The sequence below is a fragment of the Pinus tabuliformis genome, chromosome Q (assembly GCF_031772625.1).
Source record: "Pinus tabuliformis cultivar Carrire ecotype Pingquan chromosome Q, CPIR1, whole genome shotgun sequence".
Classification (NCBI taxonomy): Eukaryota; Viridiplantae; Streptophyta; class Pinopsida; order Pinales; family Pinaceae; genus Pinus; species Pinus tabuliformis.
The window spans coordinates 778,857,270-778,882,963 of NC_142296.1; the positions used below are offsets into that span (position 1 = coordinate 778,857,270).

The 25,694-nt window shown below is 40.7% G+C and overlaps 1 protein-coding gene across 2 annotated transcripts in view; it reads left to right on the top strand.

Annotated features, from left to right (window-relative positions):
- CH1 (Pheophorbide a oxygenase family protein with Rieske 2Fe-2S domain-containing protein) overlaps positions 1-25,694 on the top strand; it is a 277,391-nt gene that overhangs the window by 37,981 nt on the left and 213,716 nt on the right. For both annotated transcript variants that reach the window (XM_089385246.1, XM_089385247.1), the window contains exon 2: positions 4,379-4,609. In XM_089385246.1, coding sequence (XP_089241372.1) covers positions 4,379-4,609 — 231 coding nt within the window. The remainder of the gene's footprint in view (positions 1-4,378; positions 4,610-25,694) is intronic.

Sequence of the window (25,694 nt, forward strand, 5' to 3'; positions counted from 1 at the left end):
TATGAGGCTAAGGAACACGTTTTCTCTAATACCCAGAATTGGTTTCACAAGAAAAGGCCCTAATTAGTTTTAATTAAGCAGTTAATTAGATTTCCCTAAGTCTAACTTAGGGAAATAGCTTAATTAATCAATATTAATTGGGGTAAATCGATTTTCCTCTAGAGACATCCGAAAAATTCACTTGATGGGGTCAAGATGATCTTAGCCATTGATTGTGATTAGATCACGGCCGTTGATTAATCAAACGAGAGATTATAAGAGGAAATTGATAGGCATTTGGAGAACACAGATACACAAATTTGCAGTGAGAGCAAGGGCGCAAAGGCAGCGCAAAGACATGAGTAGTAGGGGTTTCAGTAGAGTTTTCCAGAGAGATTCCTCATAGATATTTCCAGGGAAATTAGGACATCAATTTTTTTGCATTGAGAGGCTAATTTTCCAGCAGTGCGAGTTGCTCCAGCAGTGGGTGCGAATTATCCAGACCAATAGTGTGAATTTCTTAGAGAGGAAAATTTCCGGAGCAAGGATATTTGCACAGGAGAGACTAATTTGCATAGAAGGATCGATTTTCCAGAGGAGATAAATTTTCTAGTGGAGGCCAAAATTATTTACCCAGCTAGTGCGAGTTGCCAGAAGGGCTGATTTTCTCAGCCAGGCCGCAGGTGTGAGCTGAAATTAACTTTAGATGGAGGTTGAATTGATTTTGGTGGGTCAAATAGCTTCCAGGAGGTCAAAGGAGTCTTGCAGAAGTGAAGAAATAATTTTGCCGGAGCTTTGCCAGTGTTAGGAAAGTAGTTGTAATATTTTTGCTAAAGAATTAATAATAAAACCCTCATCTGCTGAACTGGTTTTCCCTTCAAGGTTTTTCCTAGGACATTTGTCCGAAAACACTGGTGTTCATTATTTGTGTGTGTGCATATATTTCTTAGTTCCTGTAGCATTTATTTTTCGTGAAGTTGCAGTTTTGTTTTCTTCAGTATTTGCTGCAAGTTAATTGCAGTTGACAAATAGTTTGAAAAGATAGGAGAATAATAACCAGTAATTGCAACAATTAATCAAAATTTCACATTTTTATTAATAATAATTTGCCCCTTTATTATAATAGTAATAATATCAAAGAGGATTGGGCAAAACTCTTTAAAAATTTTCCCCTCATGCTAGCTTATGGGAGATAGTTAGGCAAGTGGGAATGATATTTCCGTGCTCACAAAATCGGGGGCATTACACATCTAAATGTGATGCAAATCATATAAATGTATGATCTTCATGCCCAGTAATATCAATATGGCACGGAAATCATCTACTCTTTAACAATTCGATCCTCAACATATAAGCTATGTCCTCTTGCCAACATAAAATCATAACAATAATGCCATCATAATGACTCTAGTGCTCAAAATCAATAAAACAATATGATCCTCATAGTATCCGGGGTTGCAAGCATATAATTTGCACTAACCATTTTCCTCTAAGCATCACACACCCACCATTGAGAAAGTGTTTAGTAATACCACAAGGGCAATGCCAGGGAAAATGTGCGCATCCATAAAATAACCCTCAACTACATCTGAAAATTGAGTTTGCTATGTCAGCAATATGTGTTTGCTAAGTGCAATTGAGACATGTTAAAAGCCTCTCATGTACCATGAGGGGTAACACATAGCTCTTGTTTAAGGTTTTGGATCTCAAAATAACTTCATAAGGAATCAAGCCCAAGCTTTATGACTAGGTCTTCTCTCACACTTTTGTGAACCTTTAATTTTAACTTCTAAAATAAAAATTCCAAGAGAAAATACAAAATCTTGGAGTCAGTTATTAAGTGGACAAACCCATTTTTTCCATTGAAATTCTTCACCAAATCTAGTGGTAATTTTGCTGGAAGTATAGTTCCACTTGATTGATGGGAACTTCAATCATGAAACTTTGTGCTTGGGGGTTTTAGCCCATTTTAAGAAGACTTTGGATTGTTAGAATATAAAAAAAATGAGTAGATCAGGGCTGAACTTTGCCTTGCCGAAAAGATAGACTCATTGTAAAGGTTGAGTTTGTCCACTTTTAACTCATTTCCAAAAGTCCTATGCATCATAGATGGATAACTTAAACTTGTACTATCTAAGGTAATAGAACAAAGCTTAAATATTTTTGTCACTCCCAACATAGTATCCAACATCCCACCGTACTTAAGCATGCCTTTTGGGCTTGTAGAGTGGCTTGGACATCATGGAGATAAATTTCATTGGAATACACAAATCTCTTGGTTGGGCCTCTTGGCTGTAGGCTAAGTTATTGGGGTATGCCTACCCACCCCTTGGGTGCTCAAATAGGGTACTGGTAAGCATACCCTAGACTTGGGTCCTCTGAATGGTGATTTCTGTAGAGAAAAACAAATTAAAGCAAAAGAAAGTCCAAAAATAAAAATCAATGGTGGGCCCTTTCTCCAAAACCCTAACCCATCACTTCGTGACCACTCTCACGAGCTCAAAAGCACAAGAAGGCACTTCATGTTTGCTATTTCATTTTCAGATTGAAGGGAGGAACAATGCAGCAATGAAGAAAGAGAGGGATTTTGGTGCCATTTTTCTTTTAAACAAAACTTCACAAATATATGCAACAGCCCGAAAGCCACATATATCTGAAACTCATAGTTCAGTCTAGGACTGAGACGTATGGAGACCACCAGAAACTGGAGGTGAGATCCCAGACTCCAACAGGACGCCTATCCTTTCAGCCTTACTATGATGGGCCACAGTGCCCCCTCATGGGATTTGAAACCGGGTGGAGGGGATAACATCCTAGTGAGAGAACCATCTCGTCGTCCATTTTTCTTGTAGTGGACAGTAAGAGACAGTGAAGGGGTTTCAATTTTGGAAATGCAATTAGGCAATCTTTGGATGTACTTGGTTTAAGACTGAGTGATGTTAATGAGAATTATCAAATTTACTGTTTTTCTAATCATTGTATGTCATACAATGTTCATTATTGAATGAGAATTCTGATTCCTTAATCATGAATTTCAAATTGTCAAACGATGAATGGAAAATGTTTGATATTGAAGTTGAAAATTGAATGATTTGAATGATGATCATGGATCTCTTCTGAAAATGAATATGCTTTATGAATTATTGCTGATTTACATAAATATCAGTTATGGTTTTACTTCTATTTTTTAAGTAATCTCACATATATAAAATTTTATATGTATGCCCGACATAGCCTCGTATTTGCACCTGCACCGTACCTACGTACTCTGGCAACATAGGTTGGAAGGGGGTAATTTAGGGGATGTATTGATGATCAGGCAGCATTGCAAAAATATATGTAGCCCTATTAGGATGGCAATGGTTTCTTCTCTCTGGAGAAGATGCAGGGCCACCTTTAATAAGGAAGTTGTCAACTTCTAATTTATAGAAATATCCTTTTTTAAAATCTGAATTAGCTGCACAATTTAAGTTAAGATGAAACTATATAGGAAAAGTATAGATTCTACAGAACTTTTCCGACCTCTACATTTCATTAATAATTTCATTTAAACAAAATATAAGTGCCTTTTGCAACACATTATCACTCATTTTCCCCGATGATGGGTGATGTGTCTTACCCAAAACATCGAATAATCTTTTTCCAAAACCAATGAGTAATTTGAGAGGTTACAAAAGCTTAAATAATTCAATACTCTACAGATTTTGCTGCTAAGGCACACATTTTGGCTGTAATTTCTTATGAAGGTGCATTTTTTTTACAAATGCTGGAAATATAAACATGTTCTTTCTTATTTTTTCTCCATTTATGTTTTCATCTTTTTCTTGAGAGGATTTAACATTTTAAGTTCGTTAGTACATTGGATACTATTTGGGAGTTGGAGTTGGATTTGAGATATTTAATATTTATTTAAAAAGAGCCTTTTATTTTCCTATGAGCTTTACGTGTTTGGTGACTGTATGCAAGATAAAGAATCCCTTTACTACAGTATAATGTACTCTATCCCCTTGCATGCTCACAGAAACATTTCCTATCTTACTAATTGAGAGTTTTTCTTATTGAGATTTCTGTATGTAAAGATATTTAACAAAGTTGAGCTGAAAGTCCGTAGGATTACTCGCTAACTGAAGAACACCTGCACATTAATAAACTATCATTAAGGGCAATATAAATGTTTGTTTTGTTCAGCAGGGAAGTTATGATATACTGTTTTTGATGCTGTTGGTTCAGACGTCTGGTTATGTTTTTACCTACATTTGAGTTCCCCAGATTTTGTTTATTCCTTGGTAAACTGCTGCTAAGTCATCATTTTGTGGTGATTTTTTTTCATCTGGAAAAGGTTTTTTCAATCATTCATATTTAAATTTCTCCTAATTGGTTTTGTTCCATTGTTGGTCAGAACGTAACAGGATTCTTTCAAGTTGTAGCTATTATTGGAAATGAATCATCTGAAAAGAGGAGTGCCTGGGACAACTTGTTTGATGTTGAAGATCCGCGAGGCAGGACCCCCCCTTGGCGGGGGAGGTGTTTTGATGTGTATAAGGCATGGGAAGTAGCTCAACATGATATCCAGTACTGCGATTGGAGGGCCCGTCAAGATGTACTTACCATCAAGTTGCTTCATGATAAGGTCTTTCTATGTTCAGTGGCACAGATATTCCTTTGTTTGACTTTATGGTTGATTCAGTGCTTGGGGGATTCATAGTGAGGTTTATCATTATAGAAGTTAGTTTGATTATATTTTGTGATTCGCTTGGTTGCGGATGAGAATTCTTAATTTTTTTTTCTGCATTTTCACTTTCTACTTGATGCCTAGTTTTAATCTATGTTATTAGAACCAGAATGGTCACACTTTCTACTTGATGCCTAGTTTTAATCTATGTTATTAGAACCAGAATGGTCATCAAGCTGGTTGACCCCAAAATTGAAATCGGATTGGACTTGGACAAAAACTGGAAACAAAACAAGACCATAAAACCAACCAACCAAAGAATACATAAGATATTCAATTTTTTTCAAAAATTGATGTGCATCCATGTGAATCGAAACCATTCTATACAAATATGCAAAGTTTCTCATGTATATAGCAAAGGTGCATATAACCAAAATAGCACCAAGTGCAATTCATATATGAACCAAACTACATCAATGAAGAGTCTCTAAATGGCCTTTAGAGTCCAAAAATAAGCACAGTAATAATTAGTAACCATATTGTACATCAATGAAGAGTCTCTAAATGGCCTTTAGAGTTCAAAGATAAGCACAGTAATAATTAATAATTATAGTGTAGACTCTAGACTCTACAATCTAATCATATGAGAGACTTCTCTGAACTGCTCTTCAAATCATCCCAATGTAATGTCCTCTTCAAATTGAAGGTGACTGAGGGATGAAATAACCTATCAGACCCCGTAGGCTATAGTCTTGATAAAGGGGTAAAAACCCAATTTTTCCCAATTTGGGGCAAAAGAACCCAAAACTAGGTGTTGCACCCACAACCCCTCACATCTTGAAGCCCGTGGAGAAATCTATAAATAGAGAGGAGTTGAGATCAAATCATCATCATCTTGTGGATCAATTCATCTGTTTTCTTAAGTTTAGTGCTGAGGGTTTTAAGACCCCTTCTTCCCAATCAATTTTGGTGGTGCAAGATTCCACCCTAGTTGGTAAATCTCTTTGCATTTTTTATTTGTCTACTTGTTCTGCCACATGGTCTCACTTCCTAAAGGAGCAATGAAATCTTTCTTAGATCTGGAAATAGGCTGAGCTCTTCTTTGAATTTAGAATCTGGGCCGAACATTAACACTCTATGGAACAAGCAGCAAACCCTAGGTCAGACGGATTTCTGGGGACAGACAAATTCTAGAAGCTTGAAGTTATGCGAATTGCAGTGGTTTGATGATGCAAATTACAGTGGCTTGAGGACATGCGAATTAAGGCAGATAAGGGTCCTGAAACAAAAGTGAGGGTTTGACTTCCAAGTGAGGGTCTAACTCAGGAAGCAAAGGTCCCTGTGACATTACCTGCACTCTATGACAGTCGTAGTCATGAATCTGCCTATAACAGAAGCTCCTGTAAATGTTCGAATGATTCCAACATCCTAAAGCAGCCAATCTGGGCATCCTGTAGTTGTTGATTCATATTCCTTGTACTAGACTTGGGCATTGTAACACTTACAGATCCTGTAACAGAGAAGACAGGCGCAAGTGCGTGGTTGTTGGAATAATCTGAGGCTGAGATCTAGTGTGGACCTGAGGCAAACTCAGGTATTTCATTTGAGCAGACAGGGATACGCATAGGGTTAGCAGTTAAGTGAAATTTTTGGTTAAAGTATTGAAGGTGGAGTATATTGCAACCTTGTATCTTTTTGTTGTTGGATCTGTACGTTGCAATGTTGGGGTTTAATGTTGGTTAAGTGAAGGATGAAATCAATTAATGCTATCTTGTTCTGTTCAGTTTTTTGCATCATTAATTAAGTGATACCATTCATTGAAAAAGATGTCATTTGTAATGAATTAATTGTGTGTTGGGTAAAGAATTTTTGTTGACATCCTACGAAAACCTAGTGCTAAAATTGACCTAGATCACTAGTATCAGAGCACAAGAATCCTCTCAGCTTGTAAGTTCATAAGCCTTGTATGCTTCTAGTCGACACCAACAACGTCATAGTAAGAAAAAGAGCACACTTCGTTCAACCATGGGGGAAAGAGTAGGGCAAGCAGAACAGGATCCTGGCATCTTGTTAAATGCAATACTCCAGGTGTAGCAACAAATGACATGCATATTACTGCAAGGACAACAAGGACAACAATTGATCCAAGGGCAGTAGGATATAGCTCGAGTATTAGCTTCTGTTGCTTCTGTTGGACTTCTCTCATGTCATTATATTCTTGATTTCTTCCAATTGAGTTCTCAGACTGCTAATCTTCTTCTCAAACTCTTCATTTTCTTTGATGAGTTCTTTTGCTGTCTTCAATTCTGCTTCCAAAAGTCTTGTCTTTTCCTTTTGACTTTTGAGTTCCTTTATCACCTTGATCACTTGATTTTGAAACTCTGTTTTACTCATTTCTCCCATTTCTTCATCATAATTAGAAGGATCCAAATTTTCAATAACATCTTGACCTGATTTCTTTGTTGAATAGAGATTATGAAGCTTTTCCCAAAGAGCTTTAGTTGTTGAACATTGACCAACTTTTGTTTTCATAGAATTTGGCAAAACATTCAAAATTACATTCATGGCCTTTGAATTGTACCTTTTAGCTTCGTCAGTAGATGTGTCTCCAGAAACAATTGATTCCCATACTCCATGTGCTTGCAAATGTACTTCCATCATGGATTCCCATATCTAGTAATTATCTGCATCAAAATCAGGGGTTGGTACACAATACTCACTTTCTTCAGATTTTGTTGTACCTGTACCTTCCTTTGAAATCCTTGTAACCTACTTCTTTGAATTTCCCATCTCTATGCTTTGAAAACTGACTTCCAGTGGTTAAGCTGTTACTGAAGGAACCAAGCTCTGATACCAATTGTTGGAAACACTGAGAGGGTGGGTGAATCAATATTCCTTAGAATTAGCACTTTTAAATCTTTTCAGAGCATTAGTTAATCTTCAATTATTATTAATGTTTATGCAATAATAACAGTAAATAAAAGAACATAGTAGGCACAAGAATTTTAGGTGCAAAACCCCCTCCGGGTAAAAAATGACCGAACGCTTTTCTAATAATATTTTTAATCTTCAGCCCAACTGAAATGAAAGCAACAACTTCCTAGAATTCTATAAAAGCATTCTTCTCCAGCTCCCACTAGAAGGACGCCCCAACACCCTGGTTTCTTCAGTGATCAACTGAATGGATGCCCCAACACCATAGCGAGCCACAACTCGCCCTAGCACCACCCTACCACCCTGAATTGTTCACAGGCCCCAACTTGTTGGCCACTTCATTCACCTGCCTAGCACCTCCCTACCACCCTATAAAGACAAAAATTAAATGCAAAAGTGTGGACTCTTGTACCAGGGACAATGATCCACAATACAATATGATTTATAATGATTTTGACCGAACACCCAATCACACTATGACCTGCAACCCAACCATGACATCATCCCAATAGAGACTCCTATACCTCCCAATAATGCCTTTTCGACTCTAGGCAGATCGATTCTTTTACAATAATGACTCTTCCAATGATGACACTTTTACAAATGACTCTTTTACAACTTTACAATGATGGCTCTTGGCCTTGACACTTCTTCACAATATACAGATGACTATCATGTTTTCAAAGGATGTCCCGCTACAATGCTTCATTTGATTTGATACTCTGCTCTTGAATTCTTGCTTGAAGTTGTACTTGAATCTTCTTCTACCTGCATGCAAAATTTGCCTGGCATAACCAATCCCAAAACAAAACAAAATACCCTTCAACTTACCTCTGCCCGCAAAACACATGTAAGTGCATAATAGAGAATAAATAAAAATTAAAATGACAATGCGTACCTGAAGTGTGCTTGTCACTTTTGTTGTTGACCTGTTGCAGCAGTAGAGAAAGACTCCCACTCTTGATATAGGCCTAGACTCTATGCAAGACTATATCCAAAACTGACCTAAAGATATATACAATAAAAACTGATGACAGACCCTAGACTTGTGATGGACCAAGTTCTAAGTACAACAATAGAGACCATTCTATCAACTATGAAAAGACAAGTAACATGAACTTACAACATCATATAGATTTAGCAGACTTGGTGTAGCATCAAGAATATGTAGCATCAAATGTGTAGTATCAAGAATAGGACATCCGAAATGTGGTATCAAAACTAACTGTGACATATAGAGACATAAAGATATAACCGAGACCCTATATATACTTACGTTGTCCTGCAAAAACATATGTCAGAGATGATACTCATATTTCAAATGTAAACACTAATCATACATACCTTGCTGTAGGAGACTTACCCTTGACTGTTGATGTGTGGTCCTTACTGCAGTGATCCTTGAATGCATGATTTTTCTTGCCTTCTAGGAGCTCGATATTGAATCTGTTGTATCTATGTAATTTAGAATCTCTAGGGTTTGAAATTTCGTCCTGTGGTAGTCCTCTGAGTCCTCTTTCCAACCCCACAGGTCTGATCAATATTGGATTCTTCAAGAAAGAGTTATGCCCAATCTCCCACGATGACCGGATTATAGACTGGTTCAATAGAGTGAACTTGTACGAAGTGCCACATGTCACTGTTACGACCTTCGGCCTTGAAAACGCTTCTCAACAAAGTACAGTCTGTCCTCTTTCTATGACTATTTATGAGAGAAGGTTATGACAATTTTCCCAACGTCACCTGTTTGACATGGAATTTAGGAGCCTACAAAAACCCTAACTTCCTCAGATCATATGTCCGAAAATATAGCGAACCAAAATCTGAAATTTGGTCACGAGGTTCATCAAGATTTCGGCTCAAATGGGTTTTAATTTCAGCTTCTGAAGCTTCGCAGAAAAAAAGTTATAGCGAAAATTCCACGATGACCTATTTGAAGCCACAAAATCCCTACTAGAGGAGGATATGAGGGTCACTATTTATATGAATGTCTTGAGTTGAGAGGGTCCTCAACAAGTGAACGTTGGAGGGATTTTAGGAGCAAAAAAAACATTATTAATTATTGACTATTCAATGACCACAACCAATTATGAGTGCCATGCCACAACCCCATAGGGTTTTAGCCCACTAACTGGGGTTACTAACTTCAAACATGAATATCTCTCAAACTATGAAGAATTACTTGGCGTGCCATATATCAACGTAAACATCTCAACGAGTTAAATCCATATAGAATATCCTTGACTCAGAATAGAGTAAGTTGTCAAGTCAAAATGCCCATGCAAGATCGGGGTAACCCCTGGTGCTGCTTGGGTTGACATCAATGACAACCACTAATCAACACTCTGCTAGTCCCAGAGTGGTGCTACCATGATGACGCTGCGCTACTCTGACTATGACATACTCCCCATCGTGCGCAGACAATATCCTCACCTCTTGAGGCTTAGTGGCAAAAATTCTGTGAGAGTTAAGCTCATCCTGCTTGGGCTTCTCCATGATGCCAATATCTACCCCTTTAGTGCCAATCTCAACTCTGAGCCATAACAGGACAAGTCTGCCTTGCCTGAGCAAGCATCCTCTCTAACTACTGCTCCTCACTGTCACTGCAAAATGTGCCAGGGTCCCAAATGTGCCATTGGACCGTGCCTGACCTCCGTGTTGTCCTGATGTGAAAGAATCTTTTAATACCAAGATCCCAGGCCATCCTGTCCAACATGAAGCTCCCATCTCTTCAATCATTATCCTTCCCAGTGTAAGTACCAGAAGTCCCTTGCTCCATTAGTGACTCACTCAAGCCCAGTGGAAGATCTGTATGATCTCCCCCTGTAGTAGCCAGAACATCCCTAAAGGTTATTGAGCTATGAAGAGCTGTGATGCCCCAGTTCCCTGCTAGTCCCAGAGTGGTGCCACCATGCTGATGCTATGATACTCTGACTATGACATACTCCCTATCGTGCGCAGACAATATCCTCCCCTCCTGAGGCCTAGTGGTGAAAAATCTGTGAGAGTCAAGCTCATCCTGCCTGGGCATCTCCATGATGCCAATATCTACCCCTCCACTGCCAATCTCAACTCTGAGCCATAACAGGATAAGTCTGCCTCACCATGCAGTGGAGGTTTCAGTGATCCCCCATGTGTCAAACCCAAAGTGAACTGGATCATCCTCTGCCATGACCCTGCTTGTCACAAAGTGGAGTGATCTTCCCGCTAACTAGATCCCCGGATTCCCCAAACATACGGGGAGCTCATAACTCCCACTCCTCACAGGATGTTGCTGTGTAACGTCGTTACCAGCTAGAACCCATCTAACCTCATCTTTGATCCCTGTATGTATTCCCTGGGTGGACCCCAAGTATAAGGAGTAGGTCTCATGCCTGTGAACCTGCCCTGCCCCTGCAAGACCACGCAGTGAAATCCGCTATCCCAACTCCTAATGATACACCTCGACACTGCTCGGAGTCTGGGTACCCTCTTGTAGACGAAGTCTACCATCCATCGTGTCTCAAGTGTGAGCACAAGGGTGGAACATATGCTACCTCGGCTATCAACCACGTCTTCTCTAAGCCTGTATCCGACAACTCGTGCACCTACCAAGGGTCTCAATTGAAGAGTCTCCTCCCGCTCATGGCACGCGGTGTCTCATCCAATTGTCTAGGGTGAGCCTCCCATACCTTGCTACCTAAATGGAGAGTGTCAAGGGGAAACAACCAAACACTCTGTGACTGTAAGCAACACCGGAGGATGATGGGCGAGTATGTCCCAAACGGTATGATCAAAATTCTGCTGGAATGCCCAAGAGTGATTCTATAGATGACACTCTCTCCGCCTCAGATCTGTTAATAACTCCCTCGAAGCCTTGTCTCCGCTAGGCATGGTGTCCCCAAATACTCAACAATGTCCTCATCGATCCTAGGTGAGCTGCGTCCAACGGTACACTTAATGCCCTTGTCCATATGCCTCCTTCGAGGCAATGCTCCAAGAGCCCGCTGTGTAGCACCATGCGTCACTGCACACCACTAAGCAACACCGCATTCTTGGACATGCCACTGTATGCCGCAACCTATCCCTGTACACCACTGGATACCCCCTGCTACGGCTATGCTATCCTGTACCGTCCTGTGTCCCTCTTGTGTCACTGTACCAATCGCTCCCCGCATGTATTTAATGCGATGTGAGGCACTCCCCCATGCGTCTCGATGCCCATCTGTAGACTAGTGCTCCATGCTAAATGCTCCTACCCATCCCCAAATGAGATGGCCTAAAGCTGTGTCCCTATGCGTCAACCCACACTTGACTGTTATCATCACCTCCATCATCGCATCATCATACCCTTCGGTGAATGGATCTTCACTCCGAATCCTCCCTGAGGGATTCGAGAAGTGAATCTCCCTATGTGTCAACAATGATGCTACCCCTGCGCTGCTCCTCTACATCCTCTGTGCCCCACACAAAAGTGAAGAATCCCCAACTCCATACAAGGTGCCATCTGGTGGCCTACCAATGCCACCTCCTCCGACAAACTCTTGCCAGAGTGTGCTGATCACCCCGTGATCCTATGTACAAACATCGTACCAAGTCAACCCAAGAAGCTTGTCCATAAACTGGTTGGCCACTAGTGCTAACCGAAACTCTCCTAGTAGAGGTGCACGCTCGACTGCTAGGTCAACTATACCCTCTAGGTCGTAGTCAACTGGTATACCTGGGAAATGATAGGTGGTCCCTCCCGGATCCCAATGCCAGTCGGGGCTTCTAGCATCCCCAGTGCCTGGAAACTCCTACTGATCTCCACTCGGGTCCACTACCATCTCCATGGCCCACTCCACCAAGTACCAACACAGAATCTCTCGCTACTCAACCCCAAGAGACAAATCGAATGCACGAACTCCCGCACATAGAACAACCCCATAAAATCTGACTAGGTAGCTTTGTCTCTCTCTGTCCAATGGGCCAAGGTAACCTAACAGTGTTGCCAGCCCCGTCTATGTATGCCCGAAGAGGGCTGCTTTGACGCTCCAACGTGCACTCTAGCTGCACCAATAGGGAATCCAGCGGCTCCCCAACAAGTCAATTTGGTCGTGGACTCGACACAAATTGCTCCCATGCCCTTCAACTCCTCGTTCTGTTGCAGAATAGCCTCACGCACTAATGCGACCTTCCATTTTAATGCTAGAAGGTCGGCCTGAAATTGGTGGAACTGTCATGGGCATCTATCACCTATAAACTCAATCACAGCTCTAGATACCTCAGCAACTATTGACATCTCGTCCATTGGTGGCTCCTCCTCAACAAATGGCTCTATGTGTGTAGGCTTTATCTTCTTCACCAAGGTGTCAACTGGGGCTATCAAAGAGGTCTCTAATAAAGGTGACTCCTGCGCCACATTGGGTATATCGATGTGCTCCTCACCATCTTGTGGGCTCTCAGCATCATGCTCAACCTCCTCCTTAGACTCTTGATATCTAAAGCCAGATCTCCACCAACAAAAGTGCTGCTTGGTCTCACCCTCTAACCGTCTCTATCCTGTCTGCTCCTTTTCAGGAGATCTGGTGCCTTGATCTAGTCGACTTTCCCCACATGATGTAGATGGTTGCACCCCCACGGCCTGCTCACCTCTAACGTCTCTGTTGTAAGGGTGAGGATGGGTTTGGTCTGTCACCCTCCTCAACTGGGCCAACCTCTCATCATCCCAATGAATTCTACCCCATAATTTCTACATACTGGATTTCCCTTGAGCCATGGGTTTGTCTCTGGTTTCACCTGTCACTGTGCACTCATACCCAAAGCTTCCATGATCTTCTGGCTAATTTCCCACAGCTGGGCCAAGATCATGCTCTGATACCACTGTAATGTTCCAAACTAGGGAAAATAGTGCTATGCAAAGCGGACAATAAAAATAACACCATAAAATTAAATCAGACCATCAAACCACAAAATTGGCAACCAAATTGTGTTTTCTACTCATTTTATTAAATGGGAAGAGGTGTACAACAAGGTGCTGGAATATGTGCACCTAGGCTTGCTCTGGGCAAGCTAGCAAAAGCCCAAAAATGAAAAATGGAACAACCTCCTCAAATCTGTTGGTAATCCAGCCCAAAGGTGCTGCTGCCTGAAATGATCTACTGTTAGAGCCTTCCTTGTTGCTCAGAAAATTATGGGAAATTAATCCTAGCCTCTACGCAAGAAACCCAGAATAACCCATGAAGGAATTGGCCAAATGTTGACCTCAGAATTTTGGCCCAAATTCCCTTACTCCACTAGCTGTTGGCTGAGTTGGGACCCCTATTTGACCCCTTAGATCTGCCCAGTAAATTCTATAAAATTAGGAGTGTGATCCTTGCCCAAAACCTAGAAAAACCCAGAAAGGGTTTCCCTTGGTTCCAACCTTCCAAAATTGGCCCTTCACAACTTGGCCCTCCCCAATTTCGAATTCTATTGTTGTGATTGATCCTATCAATCTCTACTCTCCCAAATCCAACAATCCTCCTCAAATGGCCCTCGTAATGATCTCCCAACACCCCAGCTCCAAACTCCTCCGAATGGTGCTGCCTGAAAGAGTCTCACTCCAATGACTGCACAGTCATGGAGGAGATGACACAGTCCTGCGTGTGATGATATGAGAGTTGCGTGTAGGATGACCCTCTTGTCTATAGCTACCTTCTATACTCTTGAAAATGATGAAAGGATGCTCCTTTCTTCCCAACATCCTGGAGTGACTCACGCTGTGACTTGTGCAATCCCTGCGATGTTGTAACTCCCCCTGCTGCTGGTACTCGACTTACAGATGTTATAACTCGTCTCCTTGTTGCTGCTATGAACTGAGATGACAAAGAACTCCCTCCTAGGGCTGGCACTCGAAGTCCACCAAAGTAAGGGTTGAGATCTCCGCTCGGAGACACTCGTGTGCTAAACAACACAGTAACCCAACTAAGCAGCTCGAGTAACTAATATTGAGTTCAATATGTCAAAAGATAAGATGCTGAAATGAGGAGAGTTGCCTTCCTTATATAGATTTCGTGGAGCACTTTTCCCTCCATTTTCCCTCCATCGTGGGTCCCTCACTTAACCATCGATTTCCCCTCCATGCAAATTGAACTAGGGAATGCATATTCTCCTAGTGTGGGTGGCCCCCACGTACAAATTAACCACATCGAAATAACTTCTACTAAGTCTAGCCTCCTAATAAAATCGAATGGGCCCCATCACCTCCAAAATCGGCCCCAAAATGTAGAAATTAATCCCGTTCCAAAATAATTTAGGAAATGACGTTACAACTAGATTCCTAATCGGGGAAATCTATCCAAACAGTCACTCAACAGTTTAGGCGCCGCAATGCCATGGACTAGATTCCTGACCAAGGAAATCTATCTAGGTGGGACTAAGATGGATTCAAGCTTTCAGCCCCTTTAGGTACCCTTAGACTTGTTAACCATCAACCCAAAAATCCAGGTGTGTATCCAAAACATAGCTCAATAACCAACACCACCTTTCCAACTTCAGACATCAACACAGAGTGTCAACCAAATGTCTTCCCAGAAATCCTTCACTCACAAAGCCTCAACAACCCTTGATCCGACAGATCAAGAATGACCAATATCTCCCAATCAACCTGATTGGTTACCAACATGCTTTCAAATCCTTCGAGAGATTCACCTGTACAAACACAACCCCAATCAATAATATACTTTCACATGTACATAATCAAATATAAACTTCCGGGGTCTTTCAGACAACTTGACGTTGCTCCTCAACTTTTCATAGTAGGACTATCAACCGAATCTTTGACAGAAGATTCCTCAATCATATGTTTTTCCTTCCTACTTCCCATGCAACAACATATCCTCCAAAAATTCTTTCTTCAATTAATACCAAGCTATGCCCTCCCTCTCAACTAGGAAGCACCTCTTTATCCAGACTCCCTCTTAATCATAGGGAGATTTCTTCTATTCATGCTTCCTCTAGGAGATCAAATTCTTCCTTTTCGACATCGGAGAATCTTTCGTGCCTTCCAGCCATTTCATTAGAGTTATTATTATCCCCATTATGCTTATCACATCAATGAGCATCTTCACTAAGTTGAAGATTGTGTATCTGCACAACTTAAGTAGAAAGTACAACCAAATCTACAGAAGCATGATGTTAGCCATATCAGAATCACGGGAGCATTTCAACTTTATACATATTAGATATCCAAACTCAATTACAAACAAGAGACATATACTCTTCAACATCTTGCTAGGGACTTTTGTCACACACCTTAGACTACTTGAGAACACTTTCTCATTCCGTCTATGGTTTCAATGTTTCTTTCAAAGGTATGACATACCTTCCTTCGACATATATCAAACCCTAGAGACAATTCAAAACACATATAGAGCTACAAAGCATCTAACAACCTTTCAAAATACATATGTTAGACTTCTCACTAGGGATTCATACAAATCCTAGATTTCATATAAAAGAATCAATCAAAGTTAATTATAGCTTAGTCATTAACCTGACCAGCTTTCACTAGGGTTAGTTCCAAACCCCTAGATTTTCTATCAACCATCAATCAATCATTAACATGACCAGCTATCACTAGAGTTAGTTTGCAAATCCTAGATTTCCGAGCAATCATCAAAATTTCAAATTTCAACAATCTTTCAGAAATCTCAAATTATCATATAGTCAACATTCATTTGGGATTTCTATTTTAACTAAGGTTCAACTCCAAAACCCTAGAATTCTATTTTCACAAATTCAACAATCTTACATGGATCTCAAATCATCATATTTCAAAGATTTTACTTTGACTAAGGTTTAACTCCAAAACCCTAGAATTCCATTTTTCACAATTTCAACAATCGATAACTACATAGATTTCTGATTGTTACATTTCACACTAGACAAAGTTACTACTAGGATTTAATTGCAAAACCCTAGATTTTCATTTTCCAACAATCATTTAAATAGATTTCAGATTGTTATATCACACATACTAGACAATTTAACTTCACTAGGGTTTAGCTACAAAACCCTAGATTTCCAAATATCACCATCCTAGAATCTTAGACAAGGACTTCCATTAAATCCTAAAACTCATGACCATCAATGACTAGGTCAACGCACATCTAAGATTTCATAATCATTCATAAGCATACCATATGTCTAACAACATTAATACATTTGACCTAGGCCAAGCTAGGGTTTTCAACCAAAAGGACATATCTATACATGCCTAAATTTCATCATCATGCAAATACATTTTATATCATGTGTTAGTCAAACCCAATTTCACAAATATCAATAAGAGTTAGCCACCCAACCATCTTGATTACACTAGGGTTTGATTAGACAAACACACACATATCTAGGAAATCATTTCCAAGACAATATAAGGGTTTTGCTCATACATTTCACCAAACCCTAATGAGCTAGGGTTCCAATATAGAAACATAGCAAACCCAACATTACCAAAACTTCAAAGGTTCTAGGATTTTAGACCTTATCATTCAACCCTAACAAGTTAGGATTTCCCGATCATACCAAAATCCCAAACAAGAAATCATCAATAAAACTTCAACTAGCATTTCACAATATCCCTAAGCAGTTTAGGGTTTTAGACATTCACAATAGCATACCCTTCGGTTAGGGTTTTCCAGAACCTGTCTAGGGTTCTACAAAATCAGCTAAGAGTGGGGTGGGTAGATTTATCAAGAGATGAATCATCCAAACAAGAATCACTAAGATTTAATACAGCTAGTCATAAAAAAGTTAGTAATAGATCATCAAGTGAATAATCCTTCCAATCAATTTATTTAAGGCATACCTTTGTTTCTTGACTAACCTTGTCTCGAGAGATCCTCCTTCTTGTAGGTTTTTTCCCTAATCAAGACAATAGAGGGAGAAAGGTGATTAGTATTTAATATAATCAAAACTAAATGCATACATGAACACAAAACTGAAAAGACATGAGACACTTATCTTTGGGAGTGGTTGGGGGCTTCCTCCAAAGCTTGAGGGATACGTACAAACTTATAAAAATAATACCAAAATGTCTTTTCTAAAATATGTTAAAAACCTATAAATTCTAAAACATATAAAACAACATATAAAGCTACAGGCAAAGGACTTAGTAGTGTAAGTCCCTCATGTCGGGTTCTTCGGGCTTGACTTTCTTTGAGTCTCCTTCTGTAGCAAGGTTGGCTTGATCCCTTCCTCTCTTCTTATTCTTTGGATTGTCGGAACAATCACTTTTGAAGTGACCTTTCTTATGACATTGATAGCACTCTATCTTGGACATGTCAACTTTCTTCTTTGGTCCCTTAGATCTATTTCCTTTATGATGAGCAATGTATGCATTTGATACTCCTTCAAGATTGGTAACCATAGAGATCCTTAGTTCTTCTTGACTATAGGGGGTCCATAATTCTTCAAAGGTGGGAGCTGTGAAAATTCTATCACTGCAACAACTGATTTATTTTTCCTACTTATTCCACAATAAGTTATTTATGAAATTACTTCAATAAACATTAAAATAAATATTGCTGCAGATATCACACCGTAATACAGAAACAAACATATGCACAAGCATTAACACATTGACACAGATATTTTGGACAACAGTCCCCAGAAAAACCCAATGTGGGAAAACCGGTGCAGCAAGGGAGGATTTTATTATTCAACAATTCTTCAGTACAACAGGGTGCCAAACTGGCTTACCCATAGAGAGAAATAATTCTCCAGCACTTCTCCCAATCCCAGTGTCAGCCCGACTGACCTCTGCGTGGCTCTCAAACCCTCTGCGTCAGCCCTGGGCCTCTCTGTGTCACCCACGCAGGCCCAACTAGTGACTGCGCAATCTTCTGCTGCCTCTGCGTTTGCCTGAAAAGCCCTGTGTCTGCCTCTCCTGCCTCAGCGCTGATCTCCAGTGGCTGATCCCGCCTCTGCTCCGTACTCGCTGCCTCCTAATTGCTCACTAGACCACTGGTTCAATTTCTCAGCTAACCCCACTCCAGAAATTGAACTGACTAGTCTCCCTCAGCGTGTTCTTTAAGTGACCCTCAAGCCTCCTCTTATACTTTTCTCTTTGACAAATCAACGACCGAGATTAAGTTCCACGGCTAAGATTAGATCTGGCTTGATCCATGACTTTTGGACCATTCTAACACAGTTTTATATTAATTCACATTAATATTTTATTTTCCCTAAGTTTAGACTTAGGAACTCCATTTAAAATATTAATTATTTAATATCTCCCAAACTGTTTAGAATATGCCCAAACCATTTCTGGGTATTGGAGATCTCATGTGCTTTAGCCTCTCCACCAATTTTCGTGGCTAGAGCACATCCGATGCTACCCCAAATCAACACTCCATCCTAGCGAGGACTGTGCTCTAGTAATACTCCTCACTGAGTATCACCCTGATCATCTGGCATCGGTCCCTGTGCTGATACTAAGCCTCCCTGTCCAACATCCTCTGCATTGCTGCATCTTGTACTGTTGCCCATGGCTCTGCTACTGCCACTATTGCATCTGTACGACAACTCCCTCTGCGTCTGTGCTGTTGCTGGTCCTTTCTCCCAACACTGCATCTGCACTGCAACTCCCTCTGCATCCTTGCTGTTATCACTCCCATTTCTGCTACTGAAATGGATTCTTTACCATCCCCATCTTTTCCCTGAAGTAGTCAAACTTTGTTCTTCCAAGGGCCTTGGTGAGGATGTCTGTGACCTGTTCTCCTGTAGGAGTGTAGCTCAATTGTACAGCTCCTCATTGGACACAGTCCTTGACAAAGTGACACCGGATATCAATATGCTTCGACCTATCATGAAACACTAGATTCTCAGAGAGCTTGGTGCAACTCTGATTATCGCACATGATCCTGGTCGCCTCCATATTCCTTTTGAATAAGTTCACAAGCAGTTTTCTAAGCCATATGGCCTCACACGAAGTTGTGCTTGCCGCCATATATTTTGCCTCAGATGAGCTTAGAGCCACGAACTTCTGTTTCCTACTGCATCAGGAAGTCATTCCTGATCCAATGTTGAAACAGTACCCAGAGGTACTTTGCCGATCCACTGAACTTCCTGCCCAATCTGCATCAGTAAATCCACTCAATCTGATATCCTTACTCCTGGTGTATAAGAGTCCATAATCGACTGTTCCCTATAAATACCTGAGAACATGTTTGGTTGCTACCCAGTGCGCCCTTTTCGGTTCCACCATGAATTGACTGAGGGTGTTGACAGCATAGCAAATGTCTGGACTGGTATTGACCAAATACATTAGGGACCCTATGAGCTGCTTGTATAGGGTGGGATCGACATCCTTGTCTTCTGATGCATCAATCTTCTTCCAATTGGTGATCATTGGCGTAGCCATAGGTCTACAGTCCTCCATCCCGAATCTTTTCAGGATTTCTGTAGCATACCTCCCTTGCCCAAGGAAGATTTCTCCCTTCTGCTACCAAACTTCCAACCCTAGGAAGTAGTGCATTCGTCCCAAATCCTTCATATTGAATTCTGTGGCTAGAGTCTTCTTGCAGTCCCCAATGAGTTTGGATGATCCTATCAAAAAGAGATCATCCACATACAATACTAAGATTAGCGGTTCGTTTTCTACAACCAGATAGTAGAGATTCGGATCCGCGTCACTCTTGACAAAACCCATCTTCTGCAAGTAGCCATCTATTCGACCATACCATGCTCTCGGTGCCCGTTTCAGCCCATACAAGGCTTTCTTCAATCTGCATACATGAGACTTCTTCTCATGAGTTTCAAAGCCCTGTGGTTGTTCAATGTATACTTCCTCTTCTATTTCCCCGTTTAGAAATGTTGTTTTGACATCCATCTGATGGATCTCCCATCCCATCTGGGCTGCAAGAGATATCACGGTCCTAATAGATGTATACTTGGTTACCGGGGCGAAGGTCTCTTGATAGTCAATCCCTTCTTTTTGAGCATACCTCTTAGCCACAAACCTGGCGTTGTATTTTTCAACACTGCTGTTTGGAGCGTATTTGATCTTGTAGATCCATCTTGAACCTACCACTGATCTGTCTTGAGGTCTTGGCACCACTTCCCAGACATCGCTTACCATTATGGAGTTGTATTCCTCTACCATCGCATCTAGCCGAACCTAATGTTGAGTTGCCTCCTTGAAACTGGCAGGCTCTCCATCCTGAGCTACTAATGCCTGATATCTATCTGGCTGTTTTCGGTCCCTCTTATTGATTCTTGGCGCACCAATGAAGTCCTCTGCATCTCGCAGAATTTGATGAAGTTCCCTGCGAGTTCTTCCTCTGCCAGCAGGTGCTTTTGTTTGCTCCTCCTCATCCTGAGAATCTTCCTGTCTTGAGGAAGAATTCTTTACTTCTGTTGGTTGAAGAGGCTTAACCAGTGACTCCTCTTTTGAATGAAGGCATCTCGCGAGATCTTCTGAAAGCCCTGTCCTCCATGAACTTTACATCTCGTCGTACTACTATCTTCCTGCTCCCTGGAAGATAGATTCTATATGCCTTAGCGTTCTCGCTATATCCTACCAGATATCCCTTTTCCGCAGTCTGATCCAGTTTCTTCCTCTTTTCTTTGGGTATGCGACAATATGCTAGACTCCCAAATATCCTGAAATGACTGACTTCAGTTGTCTTCCCTGTGAAGACTTTCTCTGGAGTAATCTTGCCCACTGCCCAATGAGGAGTCATGTTCTGAACATAGACTGTTGTGTTGCATGCTTCTACCCACAGGAATTTTGGCATATCCTGATCATACATCATGGCCGTAGCTGCTTTTACAATAGTCTTGTTCTTTCTTTCTGCTACCCCATTCTGCTCCGGATTATATGGAGCTGTCCACTCTCTTCTGATACCCTTAGCGCAAAAATCAGTGAAGTCCTTATTGACATATTCTTCACCATTATCTGAGCGCAAAACTTTTATTTTCTTCCTAGTCAGGTTCTCCACCAGAGCCTTGAACTCCTTGAATCGACAGAAAACCTCATCCTTGGTTTTTAGAAAATAAATCCAAGTTTTCCTTGAGTGGTCATCAATGAAGGTAAGGAAATACTCGCCATCATTGAGAGCTTTGACGGACATAGGTCCACAGATATCAGAGTGTATCAATCCTAGTACACTTTTGGCCTTGTGTTTGCTCCTAGGAAATGCTGCCTTGGCATACTTTCCTAGAGCACATCCCCTGCAGACATCATCTCGTTCCGTACTCAGATTCGGAACCCCTGTTATGGTGCTCCTGAGAATTTTCAGAGCTCCATGGTGCCGTAGTTCGTTCAAGTCCTTGTCTCCATGACTGCCTATTAGTACCATTGGTGATTCTAGTTGCAATCTATACAACGATTTACTTTTGATCCTGATCTGCACTTTCTTTTTCCAGCTCGGGCGTTTGATGTATACCTTCTCCTTGATGAAGTAGACGTCATAGCCCTTGCCTTGTAGTTGTGACATGGAAAGTAAGTTCATCCCCAATCGTGGTGCATGCAGCACATTTCTAGCATGGAACCGTTCTCCCGATTCTGTTTGAAAAACTATGGCACCCTTCCCTACTGGAGTACACTTTGCCTTGTTCCCCATGGTGATCTGAAAGTTCATATTCTATTCTCGATATTCTGAGAAACACTCCCTGATTCCCGTCATATTCCACAAAGCTCCACTGTCTATATACCATACTTCTGATGATGCAACACTAGTCATATACACCACTTCTTCTTCTAGCTTGGAAGCCAACATAAATAAATCGAAATCTTTTTCACTTGTGCAATCTTCTGAAAATCTGTGTGAGTCCCTTCATGTGGATGCCTCTACATCGTGGTCTCGACCCATAACTGATTTTCCCTTTCTATCTTTGATTACTTCCTCTGATACCATGTGAAAATTCTATCACTGCAACAACTGATTTATTTTTCCTACTTATTCCACAATAAGTTATTTATGAAATTACTTCAATAAACATTAAAATAAATACTGCTGCGGATATCACACCGTAATACAGAAACAAGCATATGCACAAGCATTAACACATTGACACAGATATTGTGGACAATAGTCCCCGGAAAAACCCAATTTGGGAAAACCGATGCAGCAAGGGAGGATTTTATTATTCAAGAATTCTTCAGTACAATAGGGTGCCAAATTGGCTTACCCATAGAGAAATAATTCTCTAGCACTTCACCCAGTCCCAGCGTCAACCTGGGTGGGCTCTGCGTGGCTCTCAAACCCTCTGCGTCAGCCCTGGGCCTCTCTGCGTCAACCCTGGGCCTCTTTGCGTCACCCATGCCAGCCCAGCTAGTGACTGCGCAGTCTTCTGCTGCCTCTGCGTCTGCCTCTCGTGCCTCAGCGCTGATCACTAGTGGCTGATCTCGCCTCTCTGCTCCGTACTTGCTTCTTCTTGACTGCTCACCAGACCACTGGTTCAATTTCTCAGCTAACCTCGCTCCAGAAATTTAATTGAATGGTCTCCCTCTGTGTGTTCTCCAAGTGACCCTCAAGCCTCCTCTTATACTTTTCTAGTTGACAAATCAACGGTCGAGATTAAGTCCCTAATCAATGGCTAAGATTAGATCTGGTTTGATCCATGACTTTTGGACCATTCTAACACAATTTTATATTAATTCACATTAATATTTTATTTTCCCTAAGTTTAGACTTAGGGACTCCATTAAAAATATTAATTATTTAATATCTCCCAAACTGTTTAGAATCTGCCCAAACCATTTCTGAGTATTGGAGATCTCATGTGCCTTAGCCTCTCCACCAATTTTCGTCGCTAGAGCGCATTCGATGCTACCCCAAATCAACACTACCTTCCAACTATTGAGACCTGCAACAAATGCACCCCAAGAGGGTGGCAATCCTAATAAAGCAGTGATCACAAGTTCTTTGTCTGGAAAAATCTCATCAATGGCCAAGAGATCATCCTTGAGTCTAGCTATCTTCACAAAAAAAGTTGCCACAGTATCTTCTTTATTCATCTTCGTAATCCTCAGCTCATTCTTCAAACTTGCTACTTGTCCAATGTTCTTAATAGTAAATAGCTTCGACAAGGCTTCATACATTTCCTGAGCATGATCAATGTTAGCTATGAAAGGGACAAGATTGTCTTTTATCCCTTCTACCATCAGAGTCATGGCCACCAATTCTAATTCCCTGTATTTTGCTTTGTCGGCATCACTGGCTTCTTCTGTAGGTTTCTTTACATTTCCTCTTACCAAGTCCAACACCTTGTTCTTTTCGAGGATTAGGTCAATCCTCTTCTTCTAGGACCTGAAGTTAGAGGCTCCTTCAAGATTGTTCTCACTCTTGATTGAGTTAGACATCTTCCTTGAATATAATAGACTCCTTCCCTAAGATAGTCTCTTTAAATGATTCCTTGATCAAGTGCTTGAGACTGCCTTTTTCTTCCTTCTTCATCAAAGCTCTGATACCATGTTAGAAAATCAGAAAGGCATTAAAGATTTTCTTGATCTTGATAATTAATTGTGATGTTTCTTATTATTACGATTCTTTATATCTTCTTTCTTTAGTTCGTCAAGCAATTACCAAAGGCAGCAACACATAAAACAATAGACACCAGATGTAGGCACATGCCAGGGAAAAACCGCCCTCGAGGGGAAAACCCAATCAAGATAATTCTTCCTTTCAGTAGTATACTTTGAGACTCTTCACCCTAGACCAAGACCAGACCTTCCCTCCACACCAAGTCAACCTCCCAGAATTTTGACCTCTTCCTAGCAACTTCGACTATGCAACAACTTACGGCAATTGGCAGCTTCCGGCAATAGTGAAACTTGGAAGACTTCGATCTCCCAAACCAGGACACAAACAGAGAGAGAGAGACACCAAAATTTCGTTTTTCCTTGTCTTAGACTTCTCCAAACTCGCATTTCTTCTCCAAACTTGCATTCACTTCGACTTCCTGGCAACAGACTTCACACCTTTTCCTAGCTACAAGAGAACTTCGCACTTCTGCCCAACAACAAGAGATTTTCGCACTTCTTCCCAGCTACAAGAGAATTCGAACTTGTGAGAGAATGATGCTCCAAATGAATTCGATGACCTTCCTTTTATAGGCTTCTTGTGGGGTCGAATAGGGTCCTTAGGCCGACTTGATCTTCTCTTAGGCCGACATGGTGTGGAGGTTACATAATTCATATTTGACTCAATACTTAACCTTTTTACATGATTCAAAAGCCCAAGAAGGGTCTCTTTAAATGTACAATAACTCTATAGACTTAGAATAAATCCTAGAAGTATTTAATGGGGACTTTGACTTAAAACATGGTGACCCAAGCATGAAACCCATGCTTTAATAAGTCACAATAATAATAATAATAAATCTTTTCTTTATTCTTTTGACAAGCACATTAGATTATAACTCAAGTACATTATTGAAGATTGAACATTTATATTTTCTAACACTCCTTCACTTCACACTTTTTCCCAGCTTTTAGAGAGATATCGAACTTGCTTGAGATGATCTCCTCAAAATGAATTCGAACTGCTTCTTTTATAGCCTTTAGGTGAGGTCGAATAGTCCTCCCTGAGGCTGACTTGATCATCTTAAGACTGACTTGGTGTGGAGGTAACATAATTCATTTTTGACTCGATACTAAACCTTTTTACATGATTCAGAAGCCCAAGAAGGGTCTCTTTAAAAGTACAATGACTCTATTATCTCAGAATAAATCATAGAAGTCCTCAATGGGTACTTTGACCTAAAACATGATGACCCAAGCATGAAACCCATGCTTTAATAAGTCATAATAATAATAATAATTTTTATTTTTTATTTTTTTGACAAGTACATTACATGATGACTCAAATACATTAATGAAGATCGAACCTAGTTACATTTTCCAACACTCCCTCTTAACTAGGGAGGTATTCATCATATGCAAGTACAAGGAAGATCTTAGCTATATGAACCATGAAGAATTTTAGGCATCGCAATGCCATGGACTAGATTCTTGACCAAGGCAATCTATCCATTGGTATCTCAACAATTTAGGCACCATAATGCCATGGACTAGATTCTTGACCAGGGCAATCTATCCAAGTGGTACTAAGATGGACTCAAGCATTCAACCTCTCTAGGTACCCTCAAGCTTACTTACTAA